Genomic DNA, 19,257 nt, shown 5'->3' on the forward strand with positions numbered 1-19,257 from the left:
TTCCCTTGTTTCTTCATACCATGTTGGTGCAAGAATCCATCAACACTACATGTTGTAGGTCTATTCCATCCTGCCTGTTCCAACAAAATGACAAAGTGAAGATGACAACTGCTGAGTTGGCAGCTTTAGTGAAAGCCAATAACGAAGATCCACGTGGCAACCACTGAATGTATCAGGATTGATTATGATTTTGATAGCTTACCAAACTGGATGCTCTACAATGCACACAATGATGGTATATCCTATATCTCTTGCTAAAAGATTATTCTTATTCTACTTTAACCATACAGATGATTCAGATGATTCCTCTTATTTCTTTCCCAACAATAACAATAGTATCCTTTTGGGTCGAGATTTTTCCAATCGAATAAGCCAAACCATTCTCAGGTTATCCGACTGAATGAGTTATGAACAGTTTTAGAAATAGTGCACAAGAACAATGCCACATAGAAGTAGTAGATGTTTCCAATGCAATGAACTGTTTGCCTTATTGAGATTTTTTCCCCAATGATAACAAAGGTACCCCTTTGAGTCTGGTTTTTCCAGTTGAACCAGTTAAACAGTTCTTGGTTTTCCCAATTGAATTGGTTATGTCCAGTTTAAAATACTGCACAAGAACAATGCTATATAGTATTAGTAGATGTTTCAATTCAACTGTTTACCTTATTAGGAAATACTGCAAGTTTCCGATGTCATATAGTAGTAGTAAAAGTTATTGGGTTATCCGATTGAACCAATTGTGTCCAGTTTTAGAAATACTGCAGAAGAACATGCCACATAGAAGCAGTAGTACATTAACAAATAACAGACAATTCCACCATTAAGTAAAAGACAAACACCAATTCATCGATACTCCACAAATTCAGATCACAAAGCTGATAACCAGACATTAAATTTGCCACCACTGCACCACAACCACCGTCATCATTCTCTATCATACCTGCAAATTTAGACCATGAACTTGAACTCAAATCTCATTCACTTGAGAAAAGTGGAATTGAATCATTTGGTGATGGCATAGATTGCATAGATGATCCCCGGGATGTAGCCAAACAGTGTCAGCAAAAGGCAAAGCCAAAATTCCACCTGTTTGGCATCCAAAAGTATCCATTGAGAGGGAAAAAAAGAACAGAAAACACAATCTCACTGTTCTCTTATTTACAGTACTTTATTTCTTGAACAAAAATTATTTTTCATGATTGATGAAGTTTGTTACCTTGCAGCCAAACTTTAGGAACACCCCAAGAGGAGGAAGGATGATGGCGATCAGTATATCTATGCAAGTGGCAGTCCCCATTCCTGGCCTCAAAACTCTGGAACTCAAGCTACCGAAATAACGGTACGTGTTCCTGATCTCTTCCAATGGAAGGAATAGAGGTAGCTGATATTATATAGAGGTCTCCTGTAACTGTGGGGGCAGTTGTTCAACAGGAACAGTTTGTAGGTCAATTCTTTATTTGAGGAAAGCCTGGTGCTTTGCTTCACGTAGCTGTGCTGGGTGGATAGTGATGCCTGATAGTGATGCCTAGTAGTGATAAGAATGAACTCACTTGGGTTCATATAGATATAAAGAAAGAAAATTTAACAATTTCTTTAGAAAATATTGTCCTCAAGAGTAATAGTTATACCTTATTTTACTCTTGTTTTATTAATTGAGGTCTTCTTGGACATGTTTAAGTTTCTTAAAATTTCAAGTTGAATCAAACTTTGCATTTGTAGGTGGTGTTGGAGCCAACCCTAAGCAATAGAGTATAAGAGTCATCATCTTCAATTAGTATCCATAGCTATGTAAGTATCATTGCCTTTGATTGAACTTGCTCTTCCCTTTATACAATATGAGAGTCAATTCCTCACCTCTAGCGATCGATATACAGTCATGGGTTAAATGCAAACTTGACTTCTCGAGTGTTCTTAAAGTTAGAACAATACATGTGTTGAGAGAGTTACCCTAAGGAATTGTATAACAAATAGTAAACTTATTTAGTTGGTATTTTGCTTTGAATTTGGATAGATTTCATCCATTCTTAGCTAGTAGTGTCTAACTTGAATTCTTTTTTCCCCCTATCAATAAGATCACTCCACATACAAAAAGAGGATTCCACACACAACAAGTGGGATGCTTGTGATGATTTAGAATAAAAGGTTGTGTGTGTTCATTTGACTTAAGATTGCTTACTTTTCTTTATTGAATCACAATTTTTCATGTTCAGCATAACTTGATCAAACTATACTGTTATTTTCCTCTTAGAAAGGGATCGAACCATTTTTAAGTTAGAAATGATTTTTTTTTCTTTCATTTTTAGTGGTTTTGCCATTGTCTTAGAGATCTAGACTAGCAAAGTGAAAGACTATCCTACTGATATTTTATTCATTTTGGAATGATAATAAGTTTAATATTTCACAACATTTAAATTAATTTAATTGAATATCTAGTAATTAAGTTTGATCCATATCAGTGATTAGTTTTGGGCAATTTTATTCGTTTTCAAAAATTTCGGACCTTTTTCTCATCTCCACGAGGCGGTAATCACGCGCGCGTTCACTCTTGACGTTTGTTTTCGATGCGATCACCGCGAATCATTTTAAGCAAACATACCGGCGTTTTTTTTAATGATTTTCGATCATTTTTAAAAAAAATGGGACCTTTTTCTCATCTTAACGGAGGCGGTAATCGCACCGGCTGTTGCAGTAGCTCTCTTGACGTTTGTTTTGGATGCGATCACCGCGCAGTATTTTAAGCAACCATACCGGCGATTTTTTTTAATGATTTTCGATCATTAAAAAAAAAATGGGACCTTTTTCTCATCTCAACGGAGGCGGTAATCGCACCGGCTGTCACAGTAGCTCTCTTGACGGTTTGTTTTGGATGCGATCACCGCGTGTCATTTTAAGCAACCATACCGGCGGTTTTTTTTAATGTTTTTGGATCATTTTAAAAAAATTCGGACCTTTTTCTCATCTCAACGGAGGCGGTAATCGCACCGGCGTCGCAGTAGCTCTCTTCACGTCTGAAAATGGATGCGATCACCGCGTGTCATTGTAAGCAACCGTACCACCGAATTTTTTTAATGAGTTTCGACCATTTAAAAAAAAATTCGGACCTTTTTCACATCTCAACGGAGGCGGTAATCACACCGGCTGTCACAGTAGATCTCTGGACGTTTAAATTGGCTGCGCTCACCGCGTTCATTGTAAGCAACCATACCGGCGTTTTTTTCCGATGATTTTCGGTGATTTCAAAAAATTTCGGACCTTTTTCTCGTTTGAACGGGGGCGGTAACTCAACCGGTGGTCGCGATAGCTCTTTTCACAACTGGAGTGTCGTCACCACGTTTTTAAGCTGGATTTATAAAACTTGCACCTTTTTTTAACCTAGCTGACGGCGGTAAGAACATTACGAGGTCACCACACCTAGCGTGAAGCTTAGTCAATAATTTGAACATCGAAGGAAAAATAAATGAAAATAATTATCTATTTAATCAAGAATAAAACACAGGAGCTCGGGTGATATGGCTTTCAAGACATACTTGAGTTGGTTATAACAAAGTAAAATTATTGAAGTGGAAAAGAATCAAATTTCAATGAAATCGAGACAATGTCCTTTTTTGTCGTGACCAATTGTAACTTCTTAATTTACTTCCTCACAAATAGACATGAAATCAATCGTGTAGTACCGCTGAGATAACAAATTTTACTTTTTTACTGAAGAATTGCCAATAATAGATCAAATATCTAAAATTCAAAATGATAAATTTATAAAAATTTTCTTTTAAATAAATAGCAGACTAAAGAACGTTGAATGTTAAACTTGACTCATCTTTACTTTTCGATTTATCTTAATGATTGATAAAAAAAATTTTATCAAATCAGATCAATCATCTCTAAAGTTAGTTGACCCAGAAAATTAGATACCTAATACCAATTTAAAAAACTAAAACGGAGAAAAAATTATCTAACTATTATTAAAAAAATAACTCATCACAATATTTTTTTTAAGATAATAATTTTAAAATGACAGATTTCTATTATTTAAACTCAGAAGATCTTAGAGAGCTAATCCAAATCGATCGAATAAAAGAACAATTCTACGTTCGAATATCCCTTCTATGATTAGCGAGAACATATTTCAGTTGTTTATCATAAAAAATATATATATATTAACAATTGTTTTAATTACAGCACAGTCTATAGAACAATAATATTCACCAATTTATTAAGCTAAATGACAATTAACATATACATAATCAGGAGCAAAGTCAATAAACCTCTAGCAAATGGACTTGTAAGAATATTCGACCAGTATCGATCGAAGAGTCCTATACAACTCAAGAACACCAATTTATTAAACTCAATAGTGTTTCAAAGCTAAGCCATTAGTTACACACCAATTGAACAAATCGACACATCGATCAATGCAAGTATTGTTAAACAGATGGATTAAGCTAGTCATTAGTTACACTCCTTGAATTTTCACTAAAATATCATCGATCTCCAAGTTAAAAAAGATGTAAATTACTGAGAGAAGAAGAACACCTTTCAGTGAATCAAACAGCCTCCAACATTGTGCACTCTTCCTTATCATCTTGTTCGAGTTCTGGCAGAAGAATTTCGCCATCCTGCTCGGAGTGATAGACCCAATTTGGAAACATAGCTGATACAGTTTATCATTTGAAGGTACTAGCATACCCTTAACTCAGCAGGGGTGAAATCCACCTAGAAGAAATCAGAGTGCTATATCGATAAAGATTTAACAGACCAATCAAAAACCAGTGCAAAATTGTAAATGGTTTCACAAAGAGGGACAGTCTGATATTTAAAAAACTATAAAAACACAATTAAAGACAAAACCACACATAAGCTTGATGTTACAATAAGCTCTGGGTTTTGAAGATGACAAATTAAAAGTTACCTAATGATTACAATGGAATATTTTTTAAGGTAAAACTTGCAAAAGGGTTTGATGAAGACTGATCAAGAATTACCTGTAAAGCAGATACAATTTAAGAAGACTTGAAGAATGATAAAACGTGATAAAGGTATAATTTGAACACAAAGGTATTTGCACATCCACATAATATTTGACTGCATAGGTAACTTGCTAAATACGATAAAGACAATAAAAGATGAAATGCACTAAATGTTTAATTTACTAAGATGATACTTGATATGTAATTATGTAAACGAGACGGCAATAACTAAATGTACTTATTCTAGACTATTTGTAATTCACAAATTTTCTTTTTCAGATGATTTCCCACAATTTTCTAGCAAAAGCCAGCAGTTCCAATATATCTGATTTCAGGACTTCACTCTAATATTCTTCATACACTTCAAATTTGATTTATTTGCCTTCTGTTTTGTAAGGCTTAACTAGGAAAAAAATGTCTGGATCAGACAATTCATAAAAGAATCACTGATCTTGAATTAACCTGCCATATTCTTAACCAAGTGCCCACTGGTTCTTGGTGATTTACTTTTGGATCAACTCAGTAGAGTTTCCAAATTCAGATATGATATATCAAGTCTATGCCCACCCCTAGTTAAATGGAAAACTAACCTGCTAAGTACCCTATTAATTTTCAAACAATTACTCAAAGCTACCCACCCATTTACACAAACAAGGACCCATCCAAATGAGCATGTAGCGGACGAGGAAAAGAACGTCGAAAGAGCTTGTTCATTTAGGGTCCATTACTTGATGTACATAAATGATGGAGCTTCATATGGAATTTTGTGTGTTTTTCCTTCCTCTCTTTGTATTTTATTCAAGTAATCAGACCCTGCAGAAACATCAAAGATTTATCAACATAAATGGCACAATTCTTTCGATTTCATTCACTGATAACTAAATCATCTTTGCTGCTATGGACCAAACAACACAACAAAAATTCTGTTCACAGTACAAACAATTATCTAACAAAACTAAATCACATCCTTCTATAATCACAACAAAACCAGTTTTTTCTAATGAACATAGAGTCATACTTATGGTTTAGAATCATGGATGAATACACCCTAAACCCTTTACCTACACTTCCAGAATCCAGAATGAATGATCATGGGAACATCAAAACATCAGGTTAATAACAGAAAATTCAAGTTCTTACTGGTAGCATAAGGATACAAACAATCACAACAAAACCCAGTTTTTTTTAATGAACAGTCATATTCATGATTTAGAATCATTGATTAAATACACCCCTAAACCATTTATCTACACTTACAGATTCCAGAATGAATGATCATGGGAACGCCAAAACATCAAGTTCATGACAGAAACCGGTTCTTTATATTGAACATAGGTTCATACTTATGGTTTAGAATCATGGATGAAAACACCCTAAACCCTTTTAACTACACTTCCATAATCGAGAATGAATCATCATGGGAACACCAAAACATCAAAATAATAACAAGAATATCGTAGTTATAACTTTGAGACTGGAAGCCAAGATCGAATCGAAGGATTAGAATTAGGGGAAGGAAAGAAGGAGAGCGAGAAAGTGAGAGGCGAGGTCAGGTTGCTGCAAGAGACGAAGGCGGCGGCGTATCAGGTCGATGGGACTGCCTGAGATAGGATGCGAGCGAGATCGTCGGAGGAGACGAGGGCGGCGACCCGTGAGGGCTCCGGGAGCGGGAGAGTTTCGAGATCATTCGAGAAGGGCGCGGGCGAGACGGTGATTGAAAAAGGGTTATGCTCCGATGATTATTAAAAATCTGAAGGAGCACTTTGAGAAATATGAAATATTGGGGGGCCAAAATAAAACTTTCTCTTCCAATAACCTGATGCCATATGATCCATAAACAAGGATGCAGATCTAAAGCAGCTGTAACGCTCCGTTAGAACAGCTGTAACGCTCTGTTAATGGAGCATTAATAGCATCTTTTGGATGATGTAAAGGAGTGAAATTGAGCGTTAAAGTGATTTAAAGGAATGATTCATATGAACACGTTCAATGTTTTGAACACGTTCATGTGACAGTGAGTGGACTCACTGCCACATACATTTTTTTTATTTTTTTAATGTTATTAACGCGCTAACATTGCAAGATGCCCTTAATGGAGAATTAATAGCATCTCTTAGGTGACGTGGAAGAGTGAAATGGAGCGTTAAGGTGACGTGGAGGAGTAATCCACGTGAACGCGTTCATGTGGCAGTGGATCCACATGTATTTTTTAATTTTTTTTAATGTTATTAACGTGCTAACGTTGCGGCAACGTTAGCACGTTAATAACATTAAAAAAAATTAAAAAATACATGTGGATCCACTGCCACATGAATGCGTGGATCACTCTTTCACGTCACCTTAACGCTTCATTTCACTCCTCCACGTCAACCAAGAAATGTTATTAATGCTCCATTTCACTCCTACAACGTTAGCGCGTTAATAACACTAAAAAAATAAAAAAAAATGCATGTGACAGTGGGTCCACCCCACTGCCACATGAATGCATTCAAAACATTGAACGCGTTCATGTGGATCATTCCTCCACGTCACCTTAACGCTCCATTTCACTCTTCCACGTCACTCAAGAAATGCTATTAACGCTCCATTAACGGAGCATTACAGCTGCTAAAGACACGTTTTCAATCATCGGCCAGGTCGGAAGATAGTGATGAGGTGGCGGGCTATGCTTGGTCCTAGTGCAAATCACGTGGCGAAATTGAGCTTTAAAATCTCCTCTCCCAACTGCAGCAGCTTCAACGATCAAAGACGGCCATGGAGACGTCGGAGGCCGCCGCCGCTGCGCCAGCGATGTCATCTTTCCCGTCTCCGTCGTCATCCTCCTCCTCCGATTTTGAGTTCACCGTGTCCGCCTCCCCAGCCACCTCGAGGCGTTCCTGCCCGGCCGACGAGCTCTTCTACAACGGGCAGCTCCTCCCCCTCCACCCCTCCCCCCGCATCTGCATGGTCCGCGCCCTCCTCCTCAGGTCCGCCTCCACCTCCTCCTCCACCGCCACCTCCCGCAACTCCACCGCCAGCTCCTCCTCCGCCTTCTCCGCTGCCGACCTCCTCCTTTTCTCCGACAGCTGCAACTCCTCCTCCCGCCCCAGCTCCGTCGCCGAGAACGACGCCGGCCGTCTCCTCGCCTCCACCGCCAAGCGCCCGGCCACCGGGGGCGGCACCAAGTACCTCTCCTCCCTCGCTACCCGCTTCTCCTCCGCCTTCCTACACCGCGGCGGCAGCAAAAAGCTCGACTCCGTCGACGTGTCCCCTGCGGCGCCGCTGCTGCCGGTGTCCAAGCGCGCGAAGGAGGTGATCAAAAAGTACGCGAAAAAAGTGAAGCCGATCTACGAGATGTTCCCCGCCATGCAACAGAGGAACAAGAAGAAGACCACGACCTTCTCCTTCTCCGACCGGATTTTCTCCAGCAAGAAGAATACTCCGTCCGCCGGCGACAATGCGTCCTTCTCCAGGAACCTCCTCGGCCGCCACCCTCCGGCGAGGAAGAAACAGTGGGCGGCGAGCTGCCCTTCCTCCATGCGATCTTCCCCGAGCCATTCCGGCCTGCTCTACGCCGGCGCCGCACCGCCGGCACTTGCTCTTCCGCCATCCTCCATGGAGGAGCTGCAGAGCGCGATACAAGGCGCCATTGCGCACTGCAAGAGCTCACTGATTATGGCCGCCAGATCTTGATCCACCCACCAGCTCCCGGTCTTCTGCTGCACCCTCAATTAGCCGCACCATTGTCCGTGCTGTTCCTGCGTTGTCCCGATCTCGCGTACTATTTTTGCTCTCTGTTTCCTTTCTGGTTCTCTGCAAATCCACTCTGATCTTTATCATTTAGTTTAAAGATCAAAAAAAAACAAAACAAAATGAAGATGAACCATCATTGGATTCGACTACCTGAGCTTGCAATAAAATAGAACGTGTCCAACTCTAAATTTGAATGCCGGCAATGGTTTCTGTTTGTCGAGTTGCGAGACCGAGGAGCATGGTGATGCGTGCGGGGGACCGCATACACGTTCCTGCTGAAAGCTGGCGCAGGAAGATCTACATGCGAGGCAGCGAGGGACCGGGAGTAAAGGAGCCTTGCATAACAGCTAGCTGTGTTTTGTTGTTACAGCTAATTCTATTCAGCTCAACCAAATAAATAAATGCTACAATAATAAGGCCATATTTTAAAGAAGCAATAATAAATTTACCTAAACCATGTACGATATTTAGTCAAAACATGATTCTGAAGATGAAGTCAACATAGGCCTTTAAACGCAAAGTTGACAAAAGAGATCCTAACTCAACTTGTGGGGGCATTTTTATAACATACGACGAACTAGATTGCAATGTAGTGATACAAGAACACAATGATGGTGCAGGACCAAATGAAATATTACTACACAAGAAACTGAAACATTCGACAAATCTGTTTCTTTTAAAACATCGACTTCTCTACTATAATACCTCGGATGCTGCTTTAGCTATATTAGCATTTGACTTCGGTTATTGGTCCAGGAATTAGACTGTTAATTACAAGAAAAAAGTTGAAAAAAATGTTTATGGTAAACTATCGAAGAAAAAAAAAATCAAAGGTACCATCCACTCAGCGCCAAGTTATACCTCATGTTCTGACATTCTGTCTCATTTTGATCATTCGCTTCAATGCAGCGAGCCAGAAGTTGCACTCATCCCAGTCGCTTGTAGTCAAGATCGCCATCAAAACACAACAAATTTTCAATCAACATTATAATCGACATTTGTGCATCTTGCCAAACATACAATCAAGAGACAGATAACAAGTTCAGTATGATACACCCTTTTAAGAAGGCATATTTGCATAGCTTTGAAATTATTAGGGTTTCCTTAACAAGGCTAGATTTGCATAATGAGGTGATACTTTGTGATCAACTGGTTGAAGAGGACTAGAAACAACCACCATCATAAAACTATATACCATACCTTTTAACAAAACAATCTTGGATATTAAGTCAAGTCTGATGCAATACAAATCTGAGAAGTATAAAAAAAATGAATTTACATAAACGCATTAGCAGTAATAAACAAAATGCTACGAACCACAATTTCTATCCAAAAGTAGTTACTTAGATTTATTTTTACCTTTAGAGATGGGAAATGGTTTGGTTCTGAAGGGTCTGCCAGATCCCATATGCAAAGCTTCCCTTCATCAACCCCGGAAGCGAGTAGATTTGGTGACAGCGTGCTGAACTCCAGACCATAGACCTGAATGATGAAACCAGCCCATCAAATTCATGGGCAACTAAAGCACTCGACTTGAAGAATCGAGATGGATACTAACCGATCCCTCGTGCTTATTGAGTCTCGCTACAAAAGCATCATTTTGTTCCTCGGGACTGCAAATGTATACGAAACATCAAAATCTCCACAATATGCGGACCTTATGCAATGCCGAGACAATAAAATTGAAAGAACTAAACCCAGAACACCTGATCAGCTTACGGGGATTCCAAACGCAGATGCTTCCATCGGGGCGACCGCCAGCGATGAGGCCAAGAGAGTACTCCTCCGAGGCGGAGGTTCCCCCCAGGAGAGGCGGTTGAAGCGCTCGTCGCTGGGGCGGGCGCCGACGACTGGGAGCTGACTGGAAGTCGAGCTTGAAGATCTCGAGGTTGGCGGTGTCACTGAAGCTGAGGTCGACGGAGCCGGCCATGGTGCCGGCGGCGAGGTAGGGCGCATCGGGCGCGAAGGAGACGAGCGCCGACCGCGCGGCGCTCTTGATGCAGGCCACGGTGCGAACCGAAAAGGAGGAAGACGAGTCCCAATCGGATGAGCGACGGATCTCTGCTCGATCAAGGAAGGCGGAAGAGCCCTAATGCCGCCGATCGCAGATCCAAACCGTCTCGTTCTTGAATCGCTCTCGTCTTCGGTTATGTGTAGAGATGGAATCACCGAACTCCATCGTGTGCAGCACGCATTATAAAGGCGAGGAGGATGACTAGGTTTGAATTCGAATTTAAAATCAAATGACAATTAAGATTTGGCACGGAAAGCGATTAAAACCTTCGCTCGCAAGTTATCGGCACCGTAATCGGCAATTTCCGCAAAAATTCGATCCATCATTCCGACGCCAACCACGCCGGTGAATCACGCGCCGATCGTGTCCGATCCTATGAAGAGGTAAATCCGACGTACGACAGCGACTTCGCCGGTGAGTCTCGCGTCGATGCGTATCAACTATATATATGCCCCGGCTACAATAAACTCTTTTGACACATCTTTGCGTACGTAATTAATTTTTTTTATTTAAGTGGATATATCTATATATATAATAATTGTATATATATATATTTCATATATATATATATCATATAGCGTATGATTTTTCTAATAAAATATATAATTATTTTGATAATATTTATAAAATCGTGGGGTGCAAAGTAATAGGACATTTAAAAATAATATGACAAAAGATTTTATAATCGAAAGGACACACTTATCTAAACAGAAGTGATACCTTATGTTTATGCCCCTAAAACATAATTAAATTAGTTTATAAAACAGTAAAATGAAATCAACGAAATACAACTCTTCTGTTGTGGTCAACTATAACTTCCCGATTTACCTTCTCATAGATGGTCGTAAGACCAACCATATAAGACCGCTAAAATGGTAGATTCCACCTTTTACTGAAGTAATACCTTATATTTGAGTATCAACTCTTCAATTTGAATTAAAAGAACTGACTGGTTAGAATTTGAGAAAGAAAGGCAATTTCAAATATAAGCCAGGCCATCATCGAAAATTTAGAGAAGTTGGTTATGATCCTCTTCACAATCTGAAAATCACTTCTAATATTGTTGCAGTCACCTCTGCAACATCTTCTATCATCACACACTCTACGAACAGAGAAGCAAAAGAACATTGCACTGTGGTGGGTGCGAAAACTTACAACAGTAGCTAGGAAGTATCAAACGAGAGAACCTCAGCTCGATCATCATGTGTCTGCACATGACCCCCACTCAGGAACCACCGTGACGATAAAGAAGCACCGAGCGGTATATCGTCGCGACGTGGAGGAGAACGATCAGGAGAATGATGAGATCGTCTAGAAGACCGACGAATCCAAGTATCCCTGTGGCAAGAGTATGCTATCGATTATGAAGAACATAATCTGAAAAGAATCAGCATGAATAATTTGATTTGACCTTCTGGGAGAATATCGACTGGACTCAGCACGTATATTGCACTCATCGCCATCTGGAAAATTTTACAATCGGAGTTAGTTAACTGAGAAATGAAATGTCATATGAAGAACAGCCCTTGGGTAAATTGATCAAAGCAAAAAAACCAAAAAGGTTCCCTAGAATAAATACAACAAAGAATAATATTGCTTGCTGGTTCGAATGTATATCAAGTTTTAAAGATGTGTATTATATTTACACTTGGTGTGAATTAAAATACAACCTGCCTTACATCACATTTACTTGTAATATTTGAGGCCAAATTTTACTTCTAGAAAGTGCTATCGCGATGATGCCTAATTTGTTCCTGGATAATTAAGCCATCTGTATTAGTAGCTTGTTACTTAAAGATCCTAATAGCTGAGCAGTCGCAATAAGTTATCTAGGAGCTTTGGTGCATCAAATTGATTATAGCTACTAGCTAATGCAAACATGTTTCACCTCCATGCAAAATAGAACTGCATGGCTCACTAAGAGTTGGTGATACTACCTGATATGTGAAAATGAAAATCACTCACTCAATTTCATATTATTGTCTGTAAACTAGTTGTTCCGTGAGCATGTCAATTGTCAGCATATGATAGTTTCACGCAACATCATCAAAAATAGTATTCCACAAATTAAAAATAAAATGTGCAGTTCCTTGGTTAACCTAAGGAACACTCATAAAGGTTTTTTTTTAAATTTGGATCCATAAAAGTTCAGCAATTCTAATGAAATTAGAAACATTTGTCTTTTATTGAACACCTAAAATTATAAACTTTATAAAAAAATTGTCATTTCTTCATGAATGAAAATGCATAAATATTAAGATTTTTTAAGCTTCAACTGTAAGAAAATAAAATACAAAGATCTAACCCCTAGTTTTCTGCTATTTGTGAAGGATGATCAGTAAATGAAACATAGCACTGTAAGGATCACCAGAAAAATTAAATAATTGATCTGAGATACACTTGACCTTGAAAAACAATAAAGCAATGCACCTAATCTGGATGACACTTACTATTCAATCAATTTAGACAAGGAAAATATTAGACAGTTTGCATAAGATATCAATTACTTACAGCAAAAATAATTCGTGCCCTGAATACGAGAGGCAGTGACCTCCGCGGATCCATCAACTCTCTTAACAGCCTTCGCATGAAGAATGGCAGGTCTCTTACCCTCTGTGGTGTTAGTTTGATTTACTTTATGAGTTGGAAATCAATCATGGTATTGTCTAAATATCAAGAAACTTGAATTGAAAAGGCATAAGAAAGCTCATTCTGCATTAAATTAAAATGACAATGCAAGTAACCTCCCTTCCTGAATAGAATAACAACAATACATTCAATGTTCCCTTCAGGATATTTAGTAATCCTAACTATTTGTCTAAATACCTCCAAGATGAATATTTGGCTAAGATTTCTCTAAATTAAACAAACATTATCAGAGAGAGATTACATATGTCCTGATGATTAGCATTGACAATGATAAAAATATATATATACCTGTATAAGGCTGGATGGGTCTCCACCAAAATTTCGGTTATATTTCTCTATGCTTTCAAGAATTTCGCTAGCTTCTGTATCTTGCCTTTCTTGTGCAGCAGCATCGGTGGGTATAAGCAAAGTTATGAAACGACGGCAAATGGGGCACTTGCATGGTTGAAGGGCCGACCCATGATGCCACACACGCAAAATACAATTTCCTAGCAGTGATTCCAGAATGGCGTCAAACCATTAGGGGAAAAAGAAAGAAACAGAAATTGTGGCCAATGCTAACTTCCTCTGGAACTTACCTAACTTGGAAGTATAATTGCAACATTTTGAAAATGAAATCAGGGGAACATCACGGCTAATATTCTTAGGGGGGAAATGAAGTTTCTTGTAAACGAAATACAGAGAGAGAAAATAGTAGGTAAACAATGGGAAGCAAAATGAAATTTTCTCAAGAGAAAATTCCAGTTCCACAGCAAACGGTGATGATTTTACATAATCGTATTAGATTAGTCAAGGGAAACTTGTGCATTATATTAAACAAGACATCTAGGGTCACAGATTTGACATCAAAAATGCAATATTGAGCAATCAAAAAGTAAATCAAATCTTCCACCTGACAGCAAAATCAGAAAAGAAAAAGAAAAAGAAAAGTGGAAACTTAGTCTCAGTGTAATGCGTCCAAATACAACAAAATAGGGAAATTTAACCTAGAACAAGAAACTAGGGTTAAGGATTGCGAAGAGGGAGGAGGGAGGGAGAGGAAGTCGGATGATGCTCTAACCGCAGAACCAATGGGAGCAATTGGCTTGGCAAGGGAGGATGAACCACTCGTGGCAGATCGAGCAGACGTCGTCCTCCGGCGGCGATTCCATCGTGCCTCTCCTTCGCTACGAGGGATTTCGACGAAAAGGATAGTTGGGGAGAAAGGAAGCGGATCGGGTTACCACGCGATCGTGCTGGTGATGTAGACAAAAGCTGTGCTGTTATTTTAAATTACAATCGTTAGATAAAATGGCATAGCGTCTAATTATAGTAGATGAAATTTTCTATAAATTTGCCTAGGGTGTAGTGTAGATGGTGGATGTTGCTTTGGAACATGATTGAGTCGATTATTATAGCCCTTCGAGTATAATTAAATTTGTTACGATGAAACAGATTTAAAAAAGAGGGTAAAAGTTTAAATCTCGATAAAGTTGAGCAATATCGTCCTCTATTGTGATCAACTATAATTTCTCAATTTACCTCCTCATAAATAATTGTGGGACTGATCGTATAGGATCGACCATGTGAGACCGTTGGGATGACGGATTCGATCTTTTTGCAGATAGTCGATTATTATAGAGTAGACTGGTTAAAGTGGACAAAGATCAAATCTGAAGAAATATCCTCTCTGTAATGATCAATTATAACTTTTTGATTTACTTTTTCACAGATAGTTATGACACTGACACCGGTCGTGTGAGACTGTTGGATAGCGGATTTAATCTTTTGTTGAAGTAGATGATAAACTTATAATATTTTTGATATAATAATCAGAATGCAGGAATTCGTAACCACAAGGTCACCTAGATAATAAATAAATAAATAAAATTTAAAAATTTAAAAACTAAATACCACATCATCACATCCTAATTTCCATCAAATAAATGTTATTGATTATAAGTGAATCATAATTTAAAAGTTTAAGATTTTTGTCCTCATTCTAAAATGATTTAAATTTTGTATTTGATTTATTAAGAACTTATTTATTTATATTCAATATATATATATTAAATGAATAAATAAAAAATGATATGCTTCTCGAGAAAGAGAAAGATGAGGGAGAAGGTGAATTTAGTATTTAAAAAATTTATTTAAAGACTTTCAAAATCAAAGATTTCAACAAATATAAAATTTAATAGAATATAAAATTTTTACTTAGTTTATAATCCTCATCGAATTGCTATTCTAAAACTTGTAATCCGATATTAGACTACCTTAATAGATAAATCATTAAAATCCTTCTGTTGAACAAAAAATTCAACAAAAAAGAGATGATTATAAAATGTAGGATGCTACTAACTATAATGCAATAAAGGAAAATATACCGACAACACATATGAAAGTTAATATAGATTGTCGGGGACTTCCACGGTTTGCTTGGATAACAAGTTTAGCAAAGAGAATGATGAATTGAAAGCTTTAGATGGATGATCAGCCTGGAAACTCGTGCCTTATTTTATAGGTTGGACAACCTTTCAGGCGACTCTATGTGCGCACGTCCATTTGGAAGTTGAGCTTGTTAATTTGGAAAATCAACCCTCCGATCGTCTATATTCTCTCTGAGCGACTCTACTCCTGTTGCCTATACATCCTTACGAGCGACTCCAGCTTTGCTCGTCCATTTAGACATTATGGTTGCTAATTTGAAAATTCAGCCCCTCCGATCAGTTAAATTTCTCTCCGAACAACTCTAATGTGACCTTATCTGTTTAGACGCATTTTGGTATTTTTCCTTTGTGATCGCCTGGAGACTATACGGTCGCCTAGAATCTATCAAATCACTCAGATTCCTAAAAAATCGAGATAGTTCATAGCTAATTTATTAATATTTGGACAGTCAACTAACTGTCTAATTTCGACTTCGAAATCCAAGTTAGACCCTTAGTCAGATCGCCACCTAAGTCTGTCCCACAAAGAGGACTCTTCTTTCCACTCCGTTTTTGAAATTTATCCGTGTAACATTTAGTCTTCCTAATCTGTTTAGCACCGGAATACCAATCGCCGGAATACCAATCGTGCTGAAAATCCAAACTGAAGGATCCAACACGAGGGATCACTGATCTATGCGGAACAATGAGAATCGAATGAAATTTCAACTTCCCGGCATCTTAAAACCGCGAAAAGGAAAAAAAACAAAGATAGATAGAGGACGAACTTGCTCGATTGATTAGAAATCAGAAGCTGGGAATCAACGAAGCCGACGGGGAAGGGAGAGAGAGAAAGAGAGATCGAACCTTTGGGCCTGAGGCGATAAAATTCCCACTCAAATTGGATGAGCAAATATAAAAGAAAATTTAAAATAAGTTTTTCTTGATTCCAACTCTTGTCACTGAAGAAAACTGAGAATACAAATCTAGTTAAAACAATATTTGATTACCTTCTTGGTTTCTTCTTCCCTGCCTGCTAGGACGAACACATTTCCTGGCCTTCCATAAGATTTTGTTTTGCAATTTTCATGCACCTAAACACACAATTAAGCTAAAATATTATCAAATCATGAATACCTGATGTGACCTGCTGTAGCATAAGTCATACCTCCCATGAATTCATTCATCCCCTAAATGTCAAGCATAAACATCCACCACAAGATCCAAAACATCGTTTTCTTCTCGAGGCAGCAATGCTGAATGCTGTTGTTCATCCCTCAATCACAAGGTTTGAAGTACAGCGGGCATCCATGTCGCCCTCCTGGTGTGTCTTTCTTGTCTGAAATTCTCCGGTGAGCGCCACCAGCCGGACCAGCCACCACCTTGGAAACAAGGCAGCACCGAGACGACGCTACAAGTTTGTTGGGTGCGCTAAGAAAACTTGCAAATGATCTCAGAAGCCTTCCTCTTGTGGAAGATTACCCAACGTACCTCGTTTAGTCCGTTGGACAATCTTTACCAGAGAGATTTTTTGCTGAATTAAAATTATAAACCAATTCAACTTATCTTGTAGAATGGCTGAATTGTTGATTGCCGAGAGGGCCGAGTAGTCGGAAAGGATGATAAATAACAGAACCGTATTGACCATCAACCACAGATAAATCGCGGTGAACTGCAGGTATGTAGAGTTTATCATCTATACGTTGAAGTTGCATTCATGGTATTAAATGTTGGTTCATTCCCTTGGACAAATTTTGTCCTGACCAGCACAACGAACTGCAAGTATATAGAGTTTCTTATCTATACGTTGAAGGACAAGTTTTGTCCTGACCAATATTCAACGTGTGCAGGTCGCGCTCGCACATGAGTTGCTCTTGGTTCAGTACAATCCGGACCCTAGATTTGTACCCCTGCGTAAGAGAGAGTCTCTCTCCATGCATTTGTTCATAACATCAATGTTTGTGATACAATATAAACCAACAACTATACTTTGAAATTTCTAATATAGAACTATATTCTCACTCACAAAGCAACTCCCTTTTTTCATCACCTTTTATTTCCATTCAAATTTCTAACAGAGAACTCTTGATCCACCCACCACCTTGCTGCCCCACGCCATCTCCGTGAAGGTTAACACTCTCCCATGCCTCGTGGGTAGGGAGAGCACCAATTGGAATACCCTCTCGGTCAAGAACTCCAAGAAAGAGAGAGGAGATCAAATAAGGGTAGGTAAATTTTGATCATTCTTTGAAGTAGAGTGAGTTAAGGAAGAGAAAAAGGAAAAATGATAAATTTTATTCTTTCATGTTCATAAATTTTAAATGCTCATGAGTAGTAGTTAGAATTTCTTACATTAAGGGTAAAAAAAGAAAAAAAATTTAAAAATATTTTATTTTAATTTTATTCATATTTAAAATATTAATTCTCAAATTAATTTATCTATTTAGATATCTTATGTTTGCGTCATTGCTCCTCACATAACGCACACCGTGTATAGTCGTCAAGTTGGGTTAGACCTGTTGGGTTGGCTCGCCCCGCCAAGTAATTTAGGCGGGTTGGATTGAAATTTTATCATTCCATTTTAAGATGGGTTTAGATGGGTTGGCCCGCCTAGGCCCGTGATCCGTGTAGGTTGGCCTGCGGCGGGCTTGGGTTGGCCCGCAGGTCGAGAAAGTTTATTTATTTATGTTAAAATTTAAAATTAAAGTAGAAAACTCAATAAATTAGTGAGTTTAAGTCATTTAAATTACAATTCAAACTTAAAAATTATGATTCAAATTTAAAAATTTCAACTTAATCAATTTAAATTATAATTCAAACTTAAAATTTTTAATATTTGTTTAGTTTTTAACAGGCCCGTGGGTTGGCTCGCCTTGAGTTGAGTTGGAGATTTTTCAACCCGCCAAGTTGGTGGGTTGACCCGCCCCGCCATATGATGGGCCCGCCTTACCATGGGTTGACCCATTTGACAGCTCTGATGCCGTAACCGTTTAATATCTAATCGCTCGCACTCCAGGACGGTAGCGTTAGCATTGATCTTCGCCATAAATCTTTTCGAGGACAAACATAAATAACTCTAATCTTCTTTTCATCCAAAACAGAGACTCGTCTAAAGAGCTTACATTGTCTTTTAGGATTTTTTATATCTCAATTTTTATATGCAATACTGATAGAATTTTACAGTTTCTATTCATCCTCTACCTATATTGTCTTTTTTAAGAAAGGAAAGTATTTTTATAATTTTATATACTTAATCTTTTTTTTTTTTTCAAACAAGATAACACATATTACGTTATTAAATTTTTCATCCCTTTCAAATATAGAGAACATACATATTTTATTTTTTCTTTTTTTTTTCTTTTTATTAATGGATCTTTTTCCTCCCATCCGATCAAAGCATTAAGAAAAAAAAAAAAATTCTCTCTCTAAACGTTACAACCCTATTTCCCAAATTGAATTTTTCTTAATTTTGTGCCTCTTGCGTAAA

The 19,257-nt window shown here is 38.2% G+C and overlaps 3 protein-coding genes and 1 long non-coding RNA gene across 5 annotated transcripts; 1 reads left to right on the forward strand and 3 right to left on the reverse strand.

Moving 5' to 3' along the window:
- Positions 1-794: 794 nt before the first annotated feature.
- Positions 795-1,419, reverse strand: LOC141845159 (hydrophobic protein RCI2B). The gene is made up of 2 exons (XM_074733208.1): positions 1,217-1,419; positions 795-1,086 (listed from the first exon to the last, which is right to left on the reverse strand). The coding sequence occupies exons 1-2, from the start codon at positions 1,295-1,297 to the stop codon at positions 1,003-1,005; spliced, it is 165 nt and encodes a 54-aa protein (XP_074589309.1). The 5' UTR covers positions 1,298-1,419; the 3' UTR covers positions 795-1,002.
- Positions 1,420-4,377: 2,958 nt separating this feature from the next.
- Positions 4,378-6,653, reverse strand: LOC141845610 (uncharacterized). Of its 2 annotated transcripts, XR_012603254.1 has the most exons (3): positions 6,435-6,653; positions 5,606-5,780; positions 4,378-4,713 (listed from the first exon to the last, which is right to left on the reverse strand). It is a non-coding gene; the product is annotated as an uncharacterized LOC141845610 (long non-coding RNA). The 2 variants fall into 2 exon arrangements; XR_012603253.1 differs by having other exon boundaries at positions 5,606-6,653.
- Positions 6,654-7,691: 1,038 nt separating this feature from the next.
- On the forward strand, positions 7,692-8,699 carry LOC141845601 (putative membrane-associated kinase regulator 1). The gene has a single exon (XM_074733664.1). It carries the CDS (start codon positions 7,722-7,724, stop codon positions 8,637-8,639), a length of 918 nt encoding a protein of 305 aa, XP_074589765.1. The 5' UTR covers positions 7,692-7,721; the 3' UTR covers positions 8,640-8,699.
- A 2,991-nt stretch (positions 8,700-11,690) lies between these two features.
- On the reverse strand, positions 11,691-14,604 carry LOC141845178 (uncharacterized). The gene is made up of 5 exons (XM_074733236.1): positions 14,423-14,604; positions 13,651-13,850; positions 13,225-13,326; positions 12,125-12,176; positions 11,691-12,051 (listed from the first exon to the last, which is right to left on the reverse strand). Exons 1-5 carry the CDS (start codon positions 14,511-14,513, stop codon positions 11,939-11,941), a joined length of 558 nt encoding a protein of 185 aa, XP_074589337.1. The 5' UTR covers positions 14,514-14,604; the 3' UTR covers positions 11,691-11,938.
- Positions 14,605-19,257: the final 4,653 nt, after the last annotated feature.

The sequence above is a fragment of the Curcuma longa genome, chromosome 14 (assembly GCF_044706935.1).
Source record: "Curcuma longa cultivar G26 ecotype Majalengka, Jawa Barat chromosome 14, ITB_CL_G26_1.1, whole genome shotgun sequence".
Taxonomy (NCBI): Eukaryota; Viridiplantae; Streptophyta; class Magnoliopsida; order Zingiberales; family Zingiberaceae; genus Curcuma; species Curcuma longa.